The sequence below is a fragment of the Podarcis gaigeae genome (genome assembly GCF_964106915.1).
Source record: "Podarcis gaigeae genome assembly, chromosome: 7".
Classification (NCBI taxonomy): domain Eukaryota; kingdom Metazoa; phylum Chordata; class Lepidosauria; order Squamata; family Lacertidae; genus Podarcis; species Podarcis gaigeae.
Window position 1 is genome coordinate 88,276,728 of NC_139683.1, and position 25,320 is coordinate 88,302,047.

The window sequence follows — 25,320 nt, forward strand, 5'->3', positions numbered from 1 at the left end:
AACACCCACCCTAGGGTGAAAGAAGGCTGAATGATTTGACATAACTAATGTATATATATGACTTCTTTTAAAGTCAAAATTACTATTCACAGTGGGGTAAGGTTTACAGATACCTTTGCAATGAGCAAATGTGGCAGGTCAGTAAGCAGAGCCAATGCTTCTGGCCCCTCAGCTCTGGCTCATTTCAAATAACAGCTGCTATTAAAATGTGTTGCTGACTGAGACCTAGAGGCTACGAACCAATGTTTAATCTCATTTGATTGTGCTAAAACAGGGATGGGGACCTTGTGGCCCTCCAGATGTTGCTGCACTTCAGCTCCAATCAGCCGCTGCTAGCAAAGCAAGTGGGAGTTGAACTCCAGCCACATGTGGAAAGCCACGGGCTCCCAACGCCTGGGCTAAGAGGCCCCAAGGGTGGCACTAACGTGAAAATGATGACCCCCCATATTGGAATTTGATCTCAGTTCTACCGCTGACTTCATTAACCCTGCTAACAGTGCCTGATGCCCAGTGCTCATTTTAAAGTCTTTGGAACCTAAACACTGGTGCAACTATGCATGCATTTTTATATATGGAGCAGAGTTCAATGCCTCAGTCCCAATGATTAAGCTTACACTGTTCTTTTAGATGCAGTACTATTTGGGTACAACTTCAAATCCCTATTCTGCTTTCTAACCTTGGACAACTTATGCTTTCAGTATACCTACCTCATAAATGTGTTGTGGAAAAAAACATATATCAAGAAGGTGCATGGTTAACACATATGGGATGAAAATATTTGTATTTTTCGATTCAGCCTGATTTGGTATTACAGAAATGGAAAGACTGAACAATACAGCAGTGGGCATATGCGGCCACCCTCTCATTTGCTGTAATATATAAAAGTAGTTACTAGGGTAGGTTTCTGCTTTGCAAGTTTTAGTTTGTCCATTCTCTGTTTCTGCAGAGGTGTTGTGTAATAGTGCAGAGAACTGAAGTTATGGGCTACTTGTGAATAAAGTGTGCTTTGTAGTTAAAAAGCAAAGTATTCACATGTACTAAATGGAGCTGAACCCATAAGCCTTTCACAGAAAGTAAGAAGGGGAGCATTTTTATTTTATGAGTCCTTCTAGCTGCTTAGAAAAGAAGGCTGCTACACTGGAAACTTGTGCACAGTTTCATCAGTGGCGGCAAATCTGGGAAGACTCCTAAGAGATACTGACCCACTTTTTAAAATAAAAATGCTACTAAATGCTACTAACAAAATAACAGATGAAAATAAAAAGAAAGCACTCAGCAATGGTTGATACGTATTATAATGAGAAGTCTTAATCTGTTGAAAGTCAGAAGGGAAAATTTTCAATATGTTGAACAATATTTTTAGCCTAATTCTAAGTGAATTAGTAGAATAATCTAAATTGAAATAAGGTCTGAGATGACTAGTAACAGCTTGTGGCATCTCAGATGTTAAAAAAGAGACACCGTGCCTTTTTTTTTAATAAAAAAAGTGGGGATTTTGATGTCAGTCTGTATCTATTTTGGCCTTCAAGTTGATTTCTATATATGTTTTTATTGTTAAATCGATCGAGGATGTTTCATGGAAAGTGATTCATAAATAAAATAAAAGAATAATAAAATTGACTTCAAACTCTTTACTGGTCAAGCATTTAATGTCTGTTTTTGTATGGGAAGCAAGCGTCTATTCATATATTAGAAGGGTGTGTTGATAGATAAGAGAATAAATGCATGCATGTATTCATGTACCCATGTGTGGGTGGCTGAGAGGTGGTGGGGGCTGGATGGTGAAGAGATGGGCCTCATGGATGCATGAATAAGAGGAATGGCTGCACTAATGGATGGAGTATGACATGGAATCATAGAACTGCAGAGTTGAAAGGCACCCAAGGGTCATCTAGTCCAACCCCCTACAATGCAAGGATCCTGCCCCCTGCCTGCTGTCTCTGGGTGGGTATTACCAAAATGATGTTTTGTACACCACGTTCACCCAATGACCTAGAACCTCTGAAAGGAGGAGGCTAGTGTTTCCCCTGCTGCAAGAATATGAAATAGTCTTAGAGCATCTTGCAAGTTTGGGCAGAGAAAAATGTTGAGCCTTCACAAGATTTATGATGAGAACGCCTCAGTTGAAACTGTAAGGCACGGGTGGGCAGATCTCAGGCTTGCAGGATCTACTGTGTTTTAAATAGATTGGTACCTTGGTTTTTGAACAGCTTAGTTCCGGAACAATTCAGAACCCGAATGCTGCAAACCCAGAAGTAGGTGTTCTGGTTTTCGAACTTTGCCCCGGAAGCCAAATGTGCTGTTGCACAGCAAATTTCAGTCCCCCGCATAGTAATTAAGCCTTTTTTCTTCTTGCGTCTGCCCTTGCGCCACTCATCTGGGTCCCCCCCATTGTAATTAAAGCCTTCCGTTTCTGATTGCAGTGTTCTGAGGTGATATTTGGTGCTTTTGTTTTTGCTATTTTTTGCGTTTTTGTGGCTTTTTCATTTTTGTGACTGTGGCTTGTTTTTCGTTTTATGATTGATTGATTGTGTGACTGCGGAAATGGATAAAAGCCCTCCATCCATGTGCAGGTAAGGAAAATAATTAATTTTAATATTTATCATCTACACTACTGTCTTATTTATTTTATAGTACAGAATTGATTATTTCTTTCATTTTATGGATCAATGGTCTTGTTAGATAGCAAAATTCATGTTAAATTTCTGTTTTAGGGGTTTTTAAAAGTCTAGAATGGATCAATCTGTTTTGCATTACTTTCTGTGGGAAAGTGCGCCTTGGTTTTGGAACACTTTGGTTTTGGAATGGACTTCTGGAATGGATTAAGTTTGAGAACCAAGGTACCACTGTACTACAACCCCAAGAGTCACCAACTGGTACAAAACAGTATGTGTTCACTTGCCTGAGCTGCTAAGAATCAACATGGAGACTTCTGCCTACAAGTTCTGCCCAGAAATTTGTTATCAGTGCCACAATAAAGGCCACAAGTTAATTTATGGAAAAAATCCACTCCTGTTCCCACCCACCAAGGCATTATTTCCCAGCAAACCTCTTTTTTTTCTTTTGCAAGGTGAAGGGAGCTTCTCAGTTGCTGCTATTTTAGACATTTGAGAATCACAAAGCTTAGCTGATCTACTTCAAATGGCCCATAGATCCAGCTGAAGTTCTTAACCTACCTTCTGTTGTAAGGATGCTTGTCCTTTTTTAAGGCAAGTAAACACAACTTGTGATCCAGGCCCCCAGAAGCTCAATCTACCACTTCCATTTGTTGCCTGTCTAGTGCACTTCTTAGTTGATCTCAGTATCAATGCCCTGAATACTCTGTTCCACCAGTAGAGAGTGTTGCCTGGGCACAAGCATACTTCAACAGAATGCAACCCTAGATGCTATTTAGCTATGCCTAAAACCAGTTGGGAGTTTTTATTTGGGCCATAATAGCAACAAGACAGACATATGGCACTTACTTACCTTTTAAAATGTTCAACTTCCCGCTCAGTTTCATCCATTTCCACACTGTCGAGGTCAACATCTTTGGGCAAAAACACATCATCTGCAAAAAACACATTGTAAAAACAAGATTATTTTCAATTACCTCTTTTCCCAAGGAAACAAATGGAAACATGCAACCTGAAGTAATTAAGCCTTTTAATCTGGTATAGGATATTTAAGAACTTTGGTCTTTAGAACTTAGGCACATTCTTAAGTTTAAGTTGGGGACTTCTGTAACGTGACCAGTGACCACTGAAATAGGGCCAGCAAGAGGCATCCTAAGGCAGAGGTGGGGAGCCACCAACCTATTAGTTAACTCTGGTGTGCAGAGTCTTCCCATTTTGCCAGGTATTCTCTGCCACAGCAGTAATCTTCTGTAAGTGCCAACAGAAAACTATGTTCAAGCACAACTGCTGTGCTGGAGGGGAAAGCTAACTCCTCTTTCCTCATGTGCCACAATTTTCCCACCAAAAATCACCCCACCCCCAGGTGACAAATAAGCTTGAAAAGAGCTTTCTATTTATGTCAATGGAAGGCTGTTTCCAAGAATGGAGTGAGTGGGAATCTGCATGAAGATCGCACCTGGAGAGAAAAATTACCTTTCCCTTGCCCCAGCTGCAATCTCCATGAAAATCACAGCCCCATCCACCAGCATTTAAGGCTAGGAAAAGAAATTCTCACATGCTTTTTTCAAGCTTAGTTGCTGAATGGAGTATGAATGAGAGAGGAGGGAAGCCAGATTGTGTTGTTCTTTTTTTAAAGTTGGTGCCTATGCACTGGGGGTGTGCTTGTGTGTTGCACAATATATAATTTCATAAAAGAGAGACTGTTGTACACATACGACACTGCCTTGTAATGAGTCAGACCATCAGGTCCATCTACCTTAGTATTGTCTGCACTGACTTGCTGAGGATCTTTGCGGTGTGAGAGAGAGGCCTTTCTCAGCCCCACCTGGAGATGACAGGGGTTGAAGCAGGGATCTTTCCCATGCAAATCATGTACTCTACCCCTGAGCTACAACACTTCTCACCTAAGCACAGGAGGCGACTTCTCAGTTTCAGGATTATTTCAGATAGTCCTCAATGTGACCGGAGATGTTTTGGAAGCATTAAACTATTTAAAACACACAACTAGCTAATGAAATAGAGGCTTACCAATTGAGGAGTTCCCTTTGTCACTTTTCTTTTTCTTATTTTTCTTGCTCTTGCCTTTTGGCTGAGGAGATTCTTGTAGTAGAAGCTTATTATGCAGCTGTTCATTTGGAAATAAGGAGCCTCTCACAAAAGATGACTTTGTCACAGGATTAATTTGCTTTGCTTTATTTGTGCTTACTTTTTTCTCCTCTTTTTTGGAGACAGCAAGTGACTGAAGTTCTGCCACTTTTATTTTAGAATTTATTTTGTTTTTTATTTTAGGTGGAGTCTGTATATCAGTTGTTTTGGAAGACTTTTTCAATCGTTGAGAAAACAGATCATTTATTTGTGTTATCTGCTCTTTGTTGTTATCTTCTGTGTGGTGATGCATTATGTTAAGAAGCAAAGAAAGGGGTTCATGTGAGTTCACAGTCATCTCTGTATTGAAAAGCAATTTTGAGTCTCTACCATTTATTGGATTTGATGTGTCAAAGCACTTTTCATAAACTTGCCCCTGTTCAACATGATCTGCATGTTTAGACAGTGATTCAGATGATGTTTCTATTTCATCAAGGAATTCATTCTGAATGTTTTCTGGGATGTCAGGGGAAGGCTTCATCCTTACTTGACAATTCTGAGTATGCACCTGTACTTGTTGGCAGTTTGTGCTGGTTCTCTCTTTCTTCTTTTTCTTAATGTCTTGTAACTCTTGTAGTTGTTGTGCCCCTCTATCTTCTTGCTGTTGCTGTTCTAGTAGCTGATGATGTTCCTTTTCTCTAGCTTTGGTTTCAATGTGGGCCTTTTCTTTTAACTGGGAAGACAACAGTTTACCTTTCTTACAATGGTATGAAGATTCCAAAAACATAAGTTGATGTAGGGCTAGATTCAACTAACTGATCACACCAGTAGAAGCCCATGCAAGGACTTCAGCTAGTGCAAGAGGACCTTCTCCCCCTCCCCCAACTGTCTCAGGTTAGGTGGGAAAGCCCTCAAAGCAGCACATGGAGCAAACATTTTCCATCAGGAAATCTGCTCAGCGCTGTGTTTAATTCTTCCTGGAGATACAAAAATATAGTTTTGATATAGCTCATATAGCACACTCTGGCTGCAATTCAACTACAGTGGTGCCCCGCAAGACGAACGCCTCGCAAGACGAAAAACCCGCTAGACGAAAGGGTTTTCCGTTTTTGGAGGCGCTTCGCTAAACGAATTTCTCTATGGGGTTGCTTCGCAAGACGAAAAAATCTTGCGAGTTCCTGCGATTTTCTCGCTTTTTTCTGCCCTTTCCCTAAGCGCTAAGCCGCTTATCAGCTGTTCCGCTGATAAGCCGCTTCTCAGCTGATTGCTAAAAGCCGCTAGACCGCTAATAGCGCTAATCCGCTAAGCTGTCAATGGGCTTGCTTCGCAAGACGAAAAAACCGCTAGACGAAGAGAATCACGGAACGGATTAATTTCGTCTTGCGAGGCACCACTGTAAATTTTACTGAGAGTAGAACCGCTGATATTAATGGATCTAACTTAGTTATGTTCATTAATTTCAATTAGTCTACTTAGATATTCCTGCCCACCTAGCAGTTCGAAAGCACGTCAAAGTACAAGTAGATAAATAGGTACCACTCCAGTGGGAAGGTAAACGGCATTTCTGTGCGCTGCTCTGGTTCGCCAGAAGCGGCTTAGTCATGCGGGCCACATGACCCGGAAGCTGTACACCGGCTCCCTTGGTCTATAGAGTGAGATGAGCACGCAACCCCATAGTCGTCCGCGACTGGACTTTATGGTCAGGGGTACCTTTACTTTTACTTAGATATTAAAGCATTTGAACACAGTTTGCTCTCCAAAAAGAGTCCAAAGTGGCTTTTAACAGCAACAACAACAACAACAGTTTAAACAATCTACTAAGAAAAACAAAAAGTAACAACGCAACAAGAGTTAAAAACTTAACACCAAAAAGTCATCTCTGAAAATAATTTTGTGAAACATCTTAAAAATAGTATTATCACCACTGAAACACCTTAAGCAGCTCATTTTCATGCCTTTCAATAAATGGCTCCTCAAATACAAGTCCAGGCTTACCTTTTTTTGCTTATGCCTTGCTCTTTTGGCTGTCCGTGAGCTGCTTACTGGCTTAGTCTCAGGGCTGTTTATAAACTGCAGCAAGTCCTCTACTTTTCGATGATCAACAACACTTTCCCTATCTTGTATCAGCTCTGGTTGCCTGGGTTGTCCCTCTTTCTTCTTTGTTAAACGTAAGCGAAGTTTTTCTCTCATTTCAGCATAATTCCTACTAGTTGGTGCTGCTGGTGGCTAACAGAAAATTTATAAACTCATGCTAAATACTGAAAAATCACTTGAATTTTAGCATTCAAAAACAAAGGCAGTTAAAAAGATGTCCACATAGAAGAACTCTGCAAAACACAAATAATCAGGCTTAAGAGGCAACATGGGCAGAGCTGCACAACTCCTTCCACGCCCTTGAGGGCTTGACTGCCCAGGCTAGGAGCTCTAATCAGCACAGGTGGCGGCTGTAGAGACATCCAGCCCTGCCTGGCTGAGGCAGGTACAAATGGGGCAGGGCGACACAGTCGAGTAGGACCAAGCGCTGCTGAGGCTTCCTATGGCTGAATTTGGTGCTAGATCTGGGTGAAGGTCTGGTGGGGAAATTGGTAATTGGCAAAACACCACCCTGACAAGCCTGATCATTCAGGGCTCTCAACTGTGTGAGGAGCATTCACAGATAAACGAGGCTTCTCAACTATGTAAGTTTATTTTACTCATACAAGGGGCTGGAAGAATTGTGTGCCCTGCAGGCTTCCTCTACTCGTGTTGCCTCTGAAGGTGATCATTCATGCCTGAAGAGGACTCTAGCATAATGATCACAAGTGTTGTAAAAAAATACTTCAGGCCAGACATTAAGCTCCATGTAAATTTACATATGCTAAGATTCAATTGTTGGAACATCAAAACGTATGTAACAGAAATTTATGCTGCCCTAGTAATGCATTTGCTAACAACTGCAAAATTTGTTAGAGCTAAAAATGGCAGAAATCCACGAATGCCTACAAAGTTTGGATCACAAGAGTATGGGAAACAGCTAATTGCTCAAACTGAGTGAAATTTTGAGTTTAAGAGTTGGAAGGCAACACAAAGAAATACTTTTAGTTTTTAGAACTAAACATATAATTCAAACATGTATTTACAACTATAGTTGAACCTTGGAAGTTGAACGGAATCCATTCCAGAAGTCCGTTCGACTTCCAAAATGATCAGAAACAAAAGCACGGCTTCTGATTTGCTGCAGAACCAGAACAGCCACTTCTGGGTTTGTGGAGTTTGGGAACCAAAATGTTCGAGAACTAAGGTACTACTGTAATTTTCAAAACTTTAAATTTAAAGTTATGTCTTTGTTGTATTTCCAATTTTGAATTTAAACATAAAAATAGCTACCTATAAAACAGATACAATTGCATATATTTGGGAAGCGGCAGTAGCTAAGTCAGTCAGAGTACATGCAGATGGGCCCAGGTTCAATCTCTGGTATTGTCTGGGAGCAAGTGACAGGGACACCTGGGCAGGAACCCTAGAAAACCACTGTCATTCAGAATAGATAATACTGAGCGAGATAGACAAAGTCTGATTGGCTGCAAGGCAGCTTCCTATATACCAAATACAGTGTCAGTTGGTGGTAGTATACTTCCTATAGCAGATTCATTAGTAAAATATTTCACAACACAGGACTGTAAATGCATACTGGGAGACAGAAAGACAAGTACCTGTTTTTCTCCTTCATTCCCTCACTGCAGCTGCCTGAACAGCAACACACTGGTCTATCAGTGCTATCACAGCATAATGAATCCCCTGTCCAACTTGAGTGGAGCAGTAGACCTGTTTCCTGAGCACTGGGAAAAGAGTAGTACTAGGGTATGAGCGCTTCCTCAGTCTCGCTCCCTGGCAGGTCCCAATTACAAGGCATCTGCCATTGTTAAAATCCCTTTAATGCCTGGAGATGTAGACTTGATGCAACAAATAAGTCTGCTGCAGAAGCCACTGGGCACAGGCACACTGCTTTCTGCACAAAAATGCCTAGCCTGGCCCAAAGAGATTCAGTGTGTCTTTAAGTTAATTTAACACAGCTCACAATAAGTCCTGAAGCTTTCAAAATGATTGCAGGAATATGTAAGATTTTTTTCAGTTGGAGGAGCTCATTCCACTGAAGGTAGCAGTGATCTCTGCCCCTTTCCCTGATCCAAGGTTGGGTTTCTACTTTCTCGCTTGGGATGGTTTGGCCACTGCATGCCCAAGGGACCTGAAGCGCATTGAGACCACAGCCAAACCAGTAAGCCGCTCACCCATCCATTCCTCTCCAGTGAATGAGCACAACTCGGGGGTGGAAACGCTGCAAAAAGAGACACAGCTGGCCTTTTTCGCTTGCTGCTCTGCAGAAGGGCTCCGTACCCTTTTGCCAAATATCAGTTGAAGCCAGAATGCTCCCTGCCTGCCTTTCTGAAGAAGAAAGGCTGTGTGTGCATGTGGACTTCCTTTGCTGTTGGTTGGAGGTGCCCGACTCCAAGTTAAAAGTGAACAAAACAAGGCCAGCCAAATATTGTAGAACTCTGTATGAAGTATTCTAAATAATTAAATGTTTTTCAGCAGGCACATGCATGTACATCTACAGAGATGTAGATTTTAAGTCCCCCTCCCATCCCAGAGCCTCATTTCCTCTCTTCACCATCACAGAATCATTAAGCTAAGCTAAGGAATAGGAAAAGACCAACATGCCACGTCAAGTCTTTTGATGCAGATAAAACCCATCCATTTATCCATCAGACTTTGGAACACAGGAAGACGTCTTATACCCAGTCAGACCACTGGCCCATCTAGCTCAGCACTGTCTACACTGACTGGCAGTGGCTCTTCAGGGTTGGAGACAGGAGCTTGTCCTAGTCCTCTCTGGAGAAACCAGGAATTCAGCCTCAGACCTTCTCTTCAGAAGCAGTGAGTCTCTCTCCCCCTGCTGTTGACTCTCCACAATGCTTAACATGAAGGGGGAATTACTGTATTTCTCCATGTATAAGACTATATTTCCCCCCAAATTTTTAAAGTTTAAAATTGGGGGTCGTCTTATACACAGAATGTGGGGGGTCGTCTTATACACAGAATGTTGCAATTATTTATTCCTGAATTTTGGGCTCAAAAAATAGGGGTCATCTTATACACGGAAAAATATGGTAGTTAATTAAGTCTGGCAACAGCAGTTAATTCAGTACGTTTTACAAAGCCAAAACAACAGTAGAGTGAAATGCAAGTGGCAGCACCTAAAAATAAAATCTGTGGTGGATTACTTACTCCTCCATGACCAAAGAATTCACAGTAGCAACAGTCACAGTATTTTCCTTCTTTTTGGTTTGTGGATGTTGAGGTACTAGAGCTATGCTCTGAGCAGCTATCTTCATCTTGGCTCTCCTCACCATCATACTGTTGGTGGTTATATACACGGCTGTTCTCACAATGATGGCCTTCACAGTCAGGATCACTACAATAAAGCAGAAAACTGATATTTTAACCCAGTTTCTTAAATCAGTCTAGAAAGCAACAGGAAAACAATCAACCAAGTATAACACTCCATGCATATGATGAGGTGGGTCCTATTCTATACGCCGGTGCCAACTCTAGGGGGCTCTGGGTGCTAGGGCACCCACAATTCTTTTGTGGGTGCTGAGCAACCCCACCGCGCGGCTCCGATGCAACTTCCGGTTTCTACCAGAAGTCGCGATGGAGGCCTGTAGTGACCTCTGAAGTGACGTACAAGACCCCGCGAAGCCATGGAAGCGACTAATAAAGTCCCTGATAAGGAGAACTGGCAATTAAAAATGATAGAATATGCAGAGTTAGCAGGTCTAACAAGTAAAATAGGAGAGCAAGAAGATCTAGCATACAAAGAGTAGTTGAATTTTTGTGTGGAGCATTTGGAAAATAACTGTAAACAAGTGAAAATGCTAGCAGAATTAAGGTAAATTCAACAGTATAATATATAATAAAGGAAGAATAAGGGGAGGAAGTGAACTAAATGGATATATAAGAATATGCAGGAATGGTGGGAAAAATAAAAGGAACCAGGGAAGGGGAAGAAGAGAAGTCATTGAAGGTTTTTATTAAAAGAAAGATATTAACAGTGGAAATGTATATTTGAATGTGATTTTGCCAAAGTAATAATGAAAATTATAAATAAAAATAATAAAAAAAGAAACGAAACCGGAAGTCGTGAGGCCCCGCGAGGTCTCGGAAGCAACATCTAAGGCCCTGCTAGGTCTCTGAACACGACTTCAAGTATAAACCGGAGGTTGTGTCAGAGATCTCACAAGGCCTCCAGTGTGACCTTCAAAGCCCTGCGAGGCCCTGGAAGCACAGCTGTGGCATTGGCATCATAACATGACGTCATGATGTAACGTTATGTTGCGGGTGCCACTGGGCACCCATAATCTGGGACCCAAGTCGGAGCCCCTGATTTCACAAAATCTTTAGTTACAACATGTCTATAAATGCTTGACCCCAGACAGACACACTGCTCTCTCTTTGTTCCCAAGTTGTACTGCTGCTTTCCACCAGTCCCAAATCCCTTCCCTGAACTGTGTGTCGTGTATCCTGAAATCATGGTCCTTTCTCTCACATTCCATCAGTGTGCAAGTGAAAGGATAAGCAAATAATCTCCTTCTCCTCAAACCCTATTTGTACAGTGCCCTTCATTCAAAGATCACAGGGTGGATCACAACATAAAAATACAAAACGAAAACCAACCAGTCAGTAGTCACTTAGTTTTCTGAATCCAGGGAGGGTTTCTTGAGGAATGGTTTCACCACTGCAGGCAGGGACTACCTCCTCTTGCAGGGAGGCATTAATCACCCTCCTGGCCTACCCAGCTTTCCCCTCCCTGCTAGTTTTTATCAGGCAGGAGGGGCAAGGGTCCAGAGCATAATAATAATAATAATAATAATAATAATAATAATAATAATAATAATAATAATTTATTATTTATACCCCGCCCATCTGGCTGGGCCTCCCCAGCCACTCTGGGCGGCTTCCATAAAAACCAAAAATACAGTAAAATATCACACGTTAAAAACTTCCCTGAACAGGGCTGCCTTAAGATGTCTTCCGAATGTCAGGTAGTTGTTTATCGCTTTGACATCTGCTGGAAGGGCATTCCACAGGGTGGGCGCCACTACCGAGAAGGCCCTCTGCCTGGTTCCCTGTAGCTTTGCTTCTCGCAATGAGGGAACCGCCAGAAGGCCCTTGGCGCTGGACCTCAGCGTCCGGGCAGAATGATGGGGGTGGAGACGCTCCTTCAGGTATACTGGACCGAGGCCGTTTAGGGCTTTAAAGGTCAGCACCAACACTTTGAATTGTGCTCGGAAACATACTGGGAGCCAATGTAGGTCTTTCAAGACCGGTGTTATATGGTCTCGGCGGCCGCTCCCAGTCACCAGTCTAGATGCCGCATTCTGGATTAGTTGTAGTTTCCGAGTCACCTTCAAAGGTAGCCCCACGTAGAGTGCATTGCAGTAGTCCAAGCGGGAGATAACCAGAGCATGCACCACTCTGGCAAGACAGTCCGCAGGCAGATAGGGTCTCAGCCTATGTACCAGATGGAGCTGGTAAACAGATTTGACCTGTGCCTCCATGGACAGCTGTGAGTCCAAAATGACTCCCAGGCTGCGCACCTGGTCCTTCAGGGGCACAGTTACCCCATTCAGGACCAGGGAATCCTCCACACCAGCCTGCCTCCTGTCCCCCAGAAACAGTACTTCTGTCTTGTCAGGATTCAACCTCAATCTGTTAGCCGCCATCCATCCTCCAACCGCCTCCAGACACTCACACAGGACCTTCACTGCCCTCACTGGTTCTGATTTAAAAGAGAGGTAGAGCTGGGTATCATCTGCATACTGATGAACACCCAGCCCAAACCTCCTGATGATCTCTCCCAGCGGCTGCATGTAAATGTTGAAAAGCATGGGGGAGAGGACAGAACCCTGAGGCACCCCACAAGTGAGAGTCCAGGGTTCTGAACACTCATCCCCCACCACCACTTTCTGAACACGGCCCAGGAGGAAGGAGCGGAACCACTGTAGGACAGTGCCCCCAGCTCCCAGCCCCTCAAGACGGTCCAGAAGGATGTTATGGTCGATGGTATCAAACGCCGCTGAGAGATCCAGCAGAACTAGGAAACAGCTCTCACCTTTGTCCCTAGCCCGCCGGAGATCATCAACCAGTGCGACCAAGGCAGTTTCAGTCCCATGATGAGGCCTGAATCCCGACTGGAAGGGATCCAAATGGTCCGCTTCTTCCAGGCGTGCCTCGAGTTGTTCGGCAACCACTCGCTCTATCACCTTGCCCAAGAATGGAAGATTTGAGACTGGGCGATAGTTGGCCATTGTGGCCGCATCTAAAGATGGTTTTTTAAGAAGCAGTTTAATAACCGCCTCTTTCAGCGGGTCTGGGAAGGCTCCCTCATGGAGGGAAGCATTCACCACCCCACGAAGCCCATCGCCCAGTCCTTCCCGGCTAGCTTTTATAAGCCAGGATGGGCAAGGATCCAGGAGACAGGTGGTTGGTTTCACTCGTCCAAGCAGCCTGTCCACATCCTCGGAGGTAACAGATTGGAATTGATCCCACTCAACTTGACTAGACAGAACTCTAGCACTCTCCCGCCCCAGCCCTGCTCCCACGGTGGAGTCTACTTCTTCCCGAATCTGAGTGATTTTATCTGCAAAAAACTTTGCAAAATCATTGCAGGAGAACATGTGGCCCGTACTGGGCCCCGATGTTGCAGGTGGTTCCGCTAAATTGTGAACCACCTGAAAAAGTCTCCTGCTGCTGTTTTCTGCAGATGCAATAGAGGCGGTGAAGAATTTTTTCTTCGCCGCCGCTATCGCCACTTGGTAGGCTCAACGTTGAGCTCTAACCTATGTCCGGTCAGATTCGGAATGAGTTATCCGCCACCGGCGCTCTAGCCGTCTCAACGATTGTTTCATTGCCCTCAGATCTGTGGAAAACCACGGGGCACTCCGGGCTCCATGCAATCGGAGAGGGCGCTTCAGAGCCAAACAGTCAATAGCCCTGGTTAACTCCACATTCCAGCGGGCCACCAGGGAATCAGCTGAAAGGCCATCAACATGGGATAAAGCATCCCCTACCACTCTCTGGAAACCATTTGGATCCATTAAGTGGCGGGGGCGGACCATCCGAATTGGTCCCACCTCCCTGCAGAGGGGATGGGTCACAGAGAAGTCCAGTTGCACCAGGAAGTGATCTGACCATGGCACTTCTTTCGTTTCGCTTTTACTTAGTGTCAGATCACCAACATCCATAGAGGTAAACACCAGGTCCAAGGCATGTCCGCAGCTATGGGTTGGGCCAGACCTATTCAGGGACAGCCCCATGGAGGCCATGCTTTCCACGAAGTCCCGAGCGGCCCCTTGTAAGGTCGTGTCAGCATGGATGTTAAAATCCCCTAGGACGACCAAGCTAGGTGTCTCCAGGAGAACATCCGCCACGACCTGAAGCAGCTCGGGCAGGGAATCCTTGGTGCAGCGGGGAGGTCAGTACACCAAAAGGAATCCTGTACTGCCCCTATTGTCCAACTTCCAGAACATGCACTTGGAAAACTGGGTCTTCCCAATAGGACGCCTGGTGCAAAGTAATGACTTTCTAAAAATCACTGCAACCCCCCCTCCCCGCCCACATGACCTGGGTTGCTGTGCGTAAGAGAAACCTGGTGGACAAGCAGCGGCAAGGACAGGCCCATCTGCTTCATCCAACCAAGTCTCTGTTACACATGCCAGGTCAAGTCCTCCATCCATGATCAAGTCATGGATGGCAGTGGTCTTATGAATCATTGACCTGGCATTGCACAGCAGCACCTTCAGGTCATGTGGGTATCCCTTGCTGATTCTCGTATCCATCCAGTCAGGACCAGACCCGGAGGCAGGGATAGTCCTCAGACAACGACTAAACCTGCCTCCTCTGTAATGACATGGTCTGGTCTTAGCGCAACTCCTCCTCCTACCCGTGATCACTGAGATCGGTTGTCCCAGTGCACCCCCCCCCCCGTGGAACATGCCCCAGCCATTTTGTGGGCTGGGGCCCACTCCCCGGCAGCCCTGACCCCTCCCCCTAAGAACAAAATAACAACTTAAACAAACAAACAAAACCAATAAAAAAATACAAACAAAAAATGTAAAAATTACAAAAACATCAAAATAAAAAAGATAATTCCCCAAACCCAACCAAACATCCATCCCACCCCCACGCCCCACATACAAAAAATCCAAAAGAAAATTTTTAAAAACATTTTTAAAACGCTCTGAACCACTTGTCCACATCCTTCAGTCTTACTAACTGAAACTCATCCGGCACCGATGATATCAGCTGGAAAAAACCCTGAACTGTATGGAAACCCAATGGATCCATCATCCCTCAAGGACAGAGCATCCTAATAGGTCCCCCTGCCTCTGCAGAGAAAAGGTGCTGAAAGCTAAATCTCAACAGAAAGTGATCTCACCATGGCAAGGGATTGATGTTAATATCGCCCACTTTCATATCACCCTCTTCCTGCCCCGTTGAGAATACAAGTTCCAGAGTGCGGCCTGACACGTGTTGGACCAGTGACATGTTGAGCCAGTCCCACTGTCGTCATGGCAGCCATGCAGTCCTGAGCCACCCCACAGCTAGTCGCCTCAGCATGGATGTTGAAGTCTCTCAGAACCAGCCATCTGGGCAGTGGCGTAGCGTGGGTTGTCAGCACCCGGGGCAAGGCAAGTAATTTGCGCCCCCTAACCCGTGGATTTGCGCCCCCTAACCCTAACCCCCAGATGTTGCTCTCGGTGCGGCCGGCCCCCCCTGCACCTCCCACGCTACGCCACTGCGTCTGGGAGTCCTCTGAGACCAAGTCTGTCAGCTCAGCAAACCCTTATCTATCCGAATTGTCCAGTGTCAGGAACTCTACTGCAACTATTCCCATTTTGTCCAAGTCAAAGCTGAACTGCACAGCAGTGGTACCAATTGACCTCACTATCCCTCCTTCTCCCACCCACCCCACTTTCTGCGAAAGCCTCATAATTGCTGTTTAAGTAGTTTCAATTTTTCTAAAGAAGTTTATTTGTGGACTCGTTTCTATTTCTCCCTGAGTACCTTACAAGGGCACATCACTTCCCCAGACTAAATATTCTAAATGTTACCCATGCCACTGGATCCTTGGAATTCTTTTTGTATGTTAGCAGGACCATTCTCCACCAGACTGACATCAGTCTGGAATATGACCAGGGATGCATTGAGAAGAGTATTCCCCTATTTGAGCAAACTCCTCTAAGCATTCATGTTCACAAGAGCTTATTCCCTGAAGTAGCCTGCAGATGTGTTTACACACATTTCCTGAGTAAGCTTGCTAACAGCTGGAAGGCAAGTCTTTTGTACTTAACAGCTGATATGGTGTGAAGAATGCAGAGTCCATTAGGGACTCAGATATTTGTACCCAGATATTAGGGATATACCTCAAGATAAAGAAGAAGGGAATTCAAATGGATAGAAAAATAATTAATATGGATTTCAACCACTTTTTGGGAGCAACACTGCTACATATTTTGGCTGGTCTTATTAATTTTACATGAGTTTTAGCAATGTTGGAATGGGTTTATTTGATTAGGGTTCTGTATTTTTAGCTACCGTGATACTTTTCTAAGAAGAATTGTGGGATAAAAATATAAAGAACGTAAGGAATGAATCAATATATAGATCAGCAATTCCATACCATAGCAGCAGCTCTGACACATTTATCTTGCTTTTTAATTAAGACAAAGAACAAATGTTATATGGTTACTTGTACTAACACTGTGGCTTTAACTGATTTGAGAATCATAGGATGATGTTGTTATTAAATTATAATTAACAATAACAACAATGAATTAACGGCTTCCTTTTCCGTTCTGCGCCAGGAATAGATCCTCCCTCAACATCATGGGAGTCGCAGATGAAGATGAAAGAGAATGGTGGGGGTTAAACTGTTTTCTGCATTCCTCTCAGGGTTTGGGAGGAACAGGCTTTTTTCACCCGCAGTTTGCCCTGTGGTTTGGCACTCACTTCCCAGGCAATGCGAAGGCAGGCAAAGGCACTGGGTGCAGGAGCACTCCATCTGTCGATGTTAGAGAAGTAAGACATAAATGCTAACTGAGAATTAACCTTGCCTTCAGCTTTTATATAACAAAGCTTGCTTGACATAAGAACAGTCATAATTTATTTCTAAAATCCATTTTACTCTTCTGAGTGACCCTGTTAGTTTCACAAGCTTAAGCAAGTTTTTATTTAAAAATAGATGACAGCTGAAACTGTTTCTTTAGCAAGCTTCAGTAGCAAGAAACCACAAGACTTGTTTTTGCCAATTTTGAAGAAGGTACCCTTTGCAAGCAACAAATGTTTCCTCTTGGTCAACCCTCTTGATGATTGCAGCTTGTTTTGCCAGACCCTATAAGAATTTGCTTTGCTGTTTGTTCAATTGACAGTCTCTCCTTGTGGTGTGAACCAGAGAGGACTGGCTATTTCAGTTGTACCAATCCGTTTTGTCCTGACTCCTCTTTCCTGTTAGAGGTTTTGGCTGCTCATCCAAGGAAGACCCTCAGCTGCAAGTTTTCTACAACACCGAAACGCCCTGACTCCATTCCTGGAAGGAGAGGTTAGCCTGCTAATTGAATTTTAATTGAAGATTAAAGTACAGGCGTGTGCCAGAAGAGATGAGTTTACAAACTGTAGGACAACCCAGCTGCATGGATTAAAGGTATGAACTGAGCAGCTAATATTTCATTCGGTGCCAGAGATGGTGGAAGGAAGGGAGCCCACGGCTGGCTTTTTAAAAAAAAAAAAAAAATTATATATATTTATGATTTGGCAACCCTCCTCGGAATGCAATTAAAAATTATAAATGTACAAGTGAGGTTGGAAGAAACTGGATTATTAAAATGGAATTTAACAACAAAAATGGAAACTGTGTGTGACCTGAAACAAAAGGAAGGACTATGTTGGAAATATAAAGCCAACCCCACCCACCCTCTACTAGCTACAAAGGAAAGTGGAAAAAAGACGGAGAAGACTTGAATTTAATGTAACTTTGAAGGATAATTCGCCATAAATTCTCAGCTGTAAGGAATCACATACCACTCTTCCCAAGCTGAGAAAAAAATGGCAAGAACAGTTTATTTACTGGGACAGAGAGGCTCCAGGAAGCTGCTGTTTGTGTTCTCTGTGCAAAGCAACGAATAGCAATGCAGAGACTTCTGGAAAACAATGGAACAACAGCTCCACCCAAATCATGATGGGTAACAGCAACAGTTGGAGGAAAGAAAGATATAGTATCATATATGAACAAGAAGAAACATACTGGACAAAGTAATTGCCACATGCAGGAAAGAACAATGACAACACTTAGAAGTTCCTCACCTGAAGTTTTATAAATTATTTAATGTAACAATATGAATAGAAATCATTAAGATTGCAGCTGTTTTATAAGGGGTTATCATTATAACTGGAATGTAACTGAAATTAGCCAGATTTTGGAACACATAAAATAAAATAAAATAAAATCAGGAAGCCATCAAATCTAGCACGTGGGGGGCACTTTAATTAAAATGTATAATTTGGGATTTGAATAATCTGTATTAATAACTGTATTAATTGGATATGAATTGGTATTGGTATAATGTGGCTATTATTGGAATAATATTGGAAAACTAATAAAAAATTTTTTTTACAAAACCAATGAATTAACAAGCAAATAAATTCTAAAGGCACCGAGAATAATAACAATAACAATAACAATAATTTATTATTTATACGCTGCCCATCTGGCTTGGTTTCCTCAGCCAATCTGGGCGGCTCCCAACAGAATTAAAAGCACAATAAAACATCAAACTTTAAAAACCTCCCTAAACAGGGCTGCTTTCAGATGTCTTCTAAAAGTCAGACAGTTGTTTACAGTGGTATCTTGGGTTAAGTACTTAATTCGTTCCGGAGGTCTGTTCTTAACCTGAAACTGTTCTTAACCTTAAGCACCACTTTAGCTAATGGGGCCTCCTGCTGCCGCCGCGCTGCCGAAGCCCGATTTCTGTTCTCATCCTGAAGCAAAGTTCTTAACCTGAAGCACTATTTCTGGGTTAGCGGAGTCTGTAACCTGAAGCGTCTGTAACCTGAACCGTATGTAACCCGAGGTACCACTGTATTTCCTTGATATCTGATGGGAGGGCATTCCACAGGGCGGGCACCACCACCAAGAAGGCCCTCTGCCTGGTTCCCTGTAACCTCACTGTGCTCGGAAACGTACTGGGAGCCAATGTAGGTCTTTCAGGACCAGTGTTATATGGTCTCGGCGTCCAAGTATTAATCACATCTTTTGGCCATGTTGTGGTTTTTAAATTTCTATTTTAAAATAAAAATGTAAAGACAAACAAAATCTCACCTGCAAACACTTGATGGAGCACTAATTAAGCTCTCTGTGGTTGAAAGAGGTGGAACTGTCATGGGATAAAGACCTGAATGGGAATCCACAAAGCTGGGTGCAGTTGTGGTAACTCTGGAGAAAGATGAAGCATTAGGACTTGGCAGATGGGGAGTAGAAGCTGGAGGAAGCACCACAGGAGAAAGGAAAGGAAGTGGCGCAAAATTTGTGGGATTTTGAGGTGCGGCCAATGCAGAACATCTGTGATCCTCTGAACTGATATTGTGGAATACATCACCTAAATACAAGAAAGAAAAGTTACCTCATATTCTCAACGTTAACAATGTCTTCATTTCATTGGCAGTCATTTCTGAAATTTGAATAGAATTTATAATCTAGTTTTTTTAAAAAAAATGCAACCATGGATAAAATATTGCACAAACAGTTGGTTTTTAAAAGAGGCAATTTAATAAATATTTGTAATTTAAAATAATTGCCAAATGGCATCTTAAAGCCAAAGCCTCACGCAATCAATTCACTTGTTTGCATGCCTGTTGGATGGTATCTCTCAGCACAGAGATAACTGAAATGAACTTCACTTATGAATGTTCTGGGCACAATTCTATATTCCAAGTTTGAAAGAGAAAGAGGGGGTGACATTACAAAGCTATCTTGTTAGACATATGATGCAGCAAGGGGCAGAGGCATTTGGGCAGGGACAGGAGGCTGACATACAGCTGAGAGTAGAGAAGCAGAGGGAAAGGCTATGGAGGATGCTGAGTTTATTCTGAGTTTGGGAGGAAACAGGAACCTGTATAAGAAATATACGTAGAAAGGAACTTGGGAAGAAAGATGGGAAGTTTGGTCTTAGGCGTACTTCATTTCACATGGTAATGGAACATGTAAGCAGAATTATCTGACAGGCTGTCTATCAAATACTGTGACTTATGTATGCTTAGCTCTATGAGTGAACACCAGAGAAAATTCCTTTTGTCTCCATTCCCACATTTCAACCTTTTACAAATCCTAATGATGGTAAAGTTTTACATTGAGATTTTACTGCAAGTCAATGTAATTTATGCAATTTAGTGTCATTCCTCTTTTGTAAACATAGGACAGATAAAGAAATCCTCAGATTACAGGTTAGAGAACAAAGATCAGAACTAAACTACTGAGGCTCTTCTAACACATTTTCTGGAAAATAATTTTCCTGAAAATGCAAGGTTTCTAGTGACTGAACAAATTACATCTACTTAAAAGGTGCAAAGTCCTCACATTTTACTCTGCTAGCAAGAAGCCTATTGGATTTTTACTTTACAAACTGTAACCCCTAATGAGCTGAATGAAACTTTTGATCTGCTGGCACTTTTATAGCATCTGTTTTTAGTTACAGGCTATATCTTAAAAGTGATTATTATTTTAAGGATGTGATTGTTGCAGATGATATGAATGCAAGCATAGCCTGAAGTGGTAGCCATCCAGTCTTTGGGCTGGTGAAAGATAAGCTGGCAAGCCGTGTAGATGGCCTTGTCATATTACATATTTGTTTGTCACTTAAATGGTTCCTCTTTTATTTATAAAAAGTTAAGACTATAAGTTGCTGTAATGGTATGTGAGTAGTAATGTGTTTTGTAGAAAGCTTGTTATGGAGTTGTAGCAGGAGGCATTTCCCTTATCACCAACTTAATATGGAATTCACACAGAAAATATACCAAAGAACCAGAAATTAATTACACATAAAACTTAAAAAAACAACAACCCTGGGTGTAGATGAAAAGCGCTTTCACTAGTACTCTGTTTAGAACATTGTAAAAGTTTATCTGTATGTTTGGTTACTAACTATTTCATGCACTGATATTTGAGAGCACAGTACAAGTATTGTTTTCAGATGTGATTGGGTCTTGTGTTTCCATTTGTTGTTGTAAAAGAAGACTCATATTGGCAGACATTTACTAGAAACAGGAACTTTTCAGTTGTGGGGCCAACCTTTAGCATACCCTCCCAAGAGAGGCCCACTAAAGTCAGATCTAGATGCAAAGTCAAGCACCAGATCTTTCCAACAACTTCTGGGTTCAACTGAAATTGTTTCTCTTTGGTTTTAGCTCTGCTTTTATTTTGGTTTGCTCTTGTCCATTTTTTTCCTTTGGCTATCAATTCTAGGTTTCTTGTTACCTATGTTTGCCCTCTTCTTTTTTTCCTCTGCTAGCTCTTGTGTGAGATTTAAATGTTAGAAAATAAGAACCAGTTGGATCAGTTCTAAGGCCCAAAGTCCAGCATTTTCTTCTCACAGTGGCCAAGCAGATGCTTATGGGAATTCTGTAAGCAGAACTTTAGCACAACAGCTCTCTCCTCGTCACAGGGGAATTGTCTCCCTTGGGAGGTGGTGGACTGTCTTTCCTTTGAGGTTTTAAAGCAGAGATTGGATGGCCAAATGTCTTGGATGCTTTAGCTGAGATTCCTGCATTGCAGGTGGTTGGACTAGACAACTCTATGATTCTAAACATTAGGAAGAACTTCCTGACAGTAAGAGCTGTTCGACAGTGGAATTTGCTGCCAAGGAGTGTGGTGGAGTCTCCTTCTTTGGAGGTCTTTAAGCAGAGGCTTGACAACCATATGTCAGGAGTGCTCTGATGGTGTTTCCTGCTTGGCAGGGGGTTGGACTCGATGGCCCTTGTGGTCTCTTCCAACTCTATGATTCTATGACTTGTAACTGCTTAAAAATGTTTATGTAAGCTGCTTTGGGAACTCTGTTGGCTAATAAGCAGGATAACAAGTGTATTTAATATTTACCTAGTGATGATGATCTTTTAGATGAAACTTTAAACTGGTTGTTGCTTGACTGCACTGTGGTAGCAGTGCATGAAACTGAAGAGGTTGCTGAAGATGTTGCCATCACTACTTTTTTAGTGTCCATAAAAGACGCATCTTGACAATGATACAGACATTTTTTCTTTAAAATATTTTCCCTCTTTTTGCTCTCAGTTATTACCATTCCTTCATTTCTAGATGTTACATTAGGTATCAGTTCTGAAAGAGCTGCTGCTGCTGCAGCACTTCCTTTAAATTGAAGAAAGAGACAAACTAGTTCAGTTGTTTAGCATTATTAACATTGCATTAATGTCACCTAGATGGGTATAGGGCAACACACACACACTTTAAATACCGCTCTAAGCCCAGCGGTCTCAGGGTGGTTCACAGAGTATGTCTGGGATGAATGAAAGCTAAAGACTCCTTATGCTATCAGCTGTAACGCAGATATGTATAATCAGAAATATGTTTAGAATTGGTATTATTCCGTTTAAAACTTTAAGTAATGTAATGATTCATTGTAATCTCAAAAACAATTTCAGGTTAATAGCTTTATACACAGAACCACTATCCAAAACCTCTTTTGGTATTTACAACACCGTGTAAACCATCCCAAGGCAGTAATAAAATTCATTATACCATAAACCATTAAACTACAATCTATAAAGCACTAAAACATTTAAAAATATGATAGCAGAGCATTTATTGAAGGGCTGTGCTATTCTTATTAAAGAACCGTGATGCAACATATTTATATGTTAAAGAACTTTTTAAAAAATGTACATGAGGTAAGAAGCAAACCCTAGCCGGAATCCCTGTCTTTGATGTTGGTTTGTTTTATTCAACACCTTCAGCCAGAAGTGCAGGTAAAACAAACGCATTAGGAATATATTGCATTTTGATGTGGAACCTGAGTTCTTTCCCATCTCAAAAAAACAAAGAAGTTCAGGCTATAAGTACTGTTGCTTATGCAGTTAAAACAGCAGAACCCATGCACAAAAGAGAGGAATCAACAGACTTAGGGAAACCTTAACGTGTGCAGAACTACAAAAATATTTTAGGACAAAGAAACCCCAGCAGCCCAATGAGAACTGAGCATGCTCAGTGGCCATAGAAGGATGGCTGACTGGGGAACGGGAACAGAATAGGGGTGGACTACAGGAGCTACAATACAACATTTTGCAGGTCCACTAGTTTTACTATACAAGCAGCGACAATGTCACATGGGGGTTCTGTTTCCGGCCCCTGCAAGCGGTAGCGGAGTGCACCTTGTCCTGCCCCCCCCCATTACTTCTGGGTCAACAAGAACCCACACGTCAGCAATCACGCCCAAAGAGTGATTGCTGAGGCCCAAAGATTTCTGACAATACTAGTGCATTTGTAAATATCACAAATCAAATGGGTCCCTGTATTTGATCCCTCTTTCCCTCCTATTGTCCCAATTGGAATCAGACAGTAAATCTAATTCAGTCAAGGGCCTTACTAGAACATCCAGAATCAAATTGCCGCTTTTCAGAGTAAAGCAGAATCATACTCTCACCAGGAAGTTCCTCTTGTAAAGAGGTGGAGGCATTCCAGTTTTTCTCATTCATGACTTCCGATTCCCAGATGCTTAAAAATTTAGAACTCTTCCAGTCTGTGGTACTTCCAAAACCATTTGGATAGATATTATCTTGGAATGGTGTACTGAGTGCTTGCTGACTGTTTCCATTATTCTGAACCAGGGCCTACAACAAGAGTACTTTCTAATTAGTCTTCTGCTTGTTTGCATCCACTCCAAAATTATTAGTCACATACAAGGGGAAATGATGCACTGAGTCATGTTGCTCTGAAAATACCATTATACAACAGCTGCATTCAGACATCATGCTATGCCACAGTTCATAATGACCAGAATGAGCCTATGCAGTCCTTTGGCTCATGAGCCTTCCCTCTAGCATGACAACAAGGTGTTTGAAAGCATTTCCTTGCTTGCTTGCTTAGCTTCAGTTTCTTGTTTCATAGCCTAAGGTCTTCCTCATTACCATGATTTACTGTTACATTTCAGTTCAATCTCTATATAGTCAGTAGAGCACAGGGCCATAGCTGCAGCCCACTTGTAGCTATAGGATGGAAGGAAAACACAGAATGAGGTCACCTGAACTGATGAGGATCAGCTCTGTATCTTCTTTTCATCAAATACAGATAAAGTGATGGATGTGCTGAACTGATTCTACAATGTTGGAATGTACTCTGAGGTGTTGAACAAGAGCTTCAGCTGTCATGTATAACTTTCTGTTTGGTGGCCCCAGGGATTCAAATTAGCACCTGTGGTTGATATTGAAGGAATTTAACAGCAGGATTGCGGAGCTGGAGTCCTACCAGCTGCAAAGAAGACCAAGCTAAGAAAACCTGCTAAGCAGATTCCTGGGGGATATGTAATGATGACACCAATTACCATTGGATAAGACTGCCTGTTCCATTCAAATAGGCTAGCACAGTGGTCACCAATGTGGTGCCTGCAGGACCCAGTGTGCCCACTGTACCTCTTATGGTGCCCACAGAAGGTCCAGCCCTTAAAAATCCACAATGCATGAGAGACTGTTTGCTCTTCTTACTCACTTCCTCTTTGCACCAGCTTGGCCTCTCATACATTGAACATACCCACACTTAACGGAAGGCTAATGCTGAACATTTCCCTTCCCTTCTGAAGAGAGGAGATAGAAAGCTCTTATTTCTATGGCAAATAACAGTAATGGCTGCTGTAGGTGCCTTTTTAAAAAATGGGGGCACACCTATGCTTTTTGTGGCCATATCTCTTTTTCTGCTCTTTTAGATATGGCAGCTGTTTTGTGACTGATATCCATGGTGCTTTTGGAAATGTGAAACATGGCATGAAAATGTTAGTGACACACACATGCACATGAGTTAGAGAGAGCAAGGAATGATCAATGATGGGATATCCCCAGGATCACAATGTTCTCACAGACAAAAGGATCACCTACTTTCCCCATCTTTCTATATGATTTTCAGTTGGCTACATGTGTGTATTGTATTGTATTGTATATGCAGGCATGAATGCATTTTTTAAAGAACATTTTGTAAGGAAAATATAATTGTATCACTCTTAAATAGTAATGGTAACCTTAATATAAAACTAATGTTTTATTAATTTATTAATGTTTTAGTTATTCATTCATAGCTTAAGGTGTCTCTGGGATTAAAAAACTTCAAGTACCTGATTTTTGTAAAACTGACAATTTATCATCTAATGGCTACTGTTTCCTTGGTAGTGACATTTGATAACACCAGTTCAATGACTTAGCACAGTGGTTTTCAACCAGTGTGTCGCGGCACCTGGGGGTACCTTGAATGATGGTTGGGGGGGATGCTGCAGGCAACACCGGCCTCTGTCTTGCACAGCTCTTTGTTGCAGCA

The 25,320-nt window shown here is 42.4% G+C and overlaps 1 protein-coding gene across 10 annotated transcripts in view; it reads right to left on the reverse strand.

The window, feature by feature from the left end:
* Positions 1-25,320, reverse strand: part of FAM193A (family with sequence similarity 193 member A) — a 60,958-nt gene that overhangs the window by 936 nt on the left and 34,702 nt on the right. For 7 of the 10 annotated variants that reach the window (XM_083748579.1, XM_083748576.1, XM_083748580.1 and 4 more), the window contains 7 exons: positions 23,444-23,630; positions 21,886-22,152; positions 19,117-19,393; positions 9,966-10,152; positions 6,696-6,926; positions 4,644-5,433; positions 3,469-3,550 (listed from right to left, as the gene is read on the reverse strand). In XM_083748579.1, coding sequence (XP_083604705.1) covers positions 3,469-3,550; positions 4,644-5,433; positions 6,696-6,926; positions 9,966-10,152; positions 19,117-19,393; positions 21,886-22,152; positions 23,444-23,630 — 2,021 coding nt within the window. The remainder of the gene's footprint in view (positions 1-3,468; positions 3,551-4,643; positions 5,434-6,695; positions 6,927-9,965; positions 10,153-19,116; positions 19,394-21,885; positions 22,153-23,443; positions 23,631-25,320) is intronic. The other 3 variants (XM_083748583.1, XM_083748581.1, XM_083748575.1) reach the window with 2 other exon arrangements.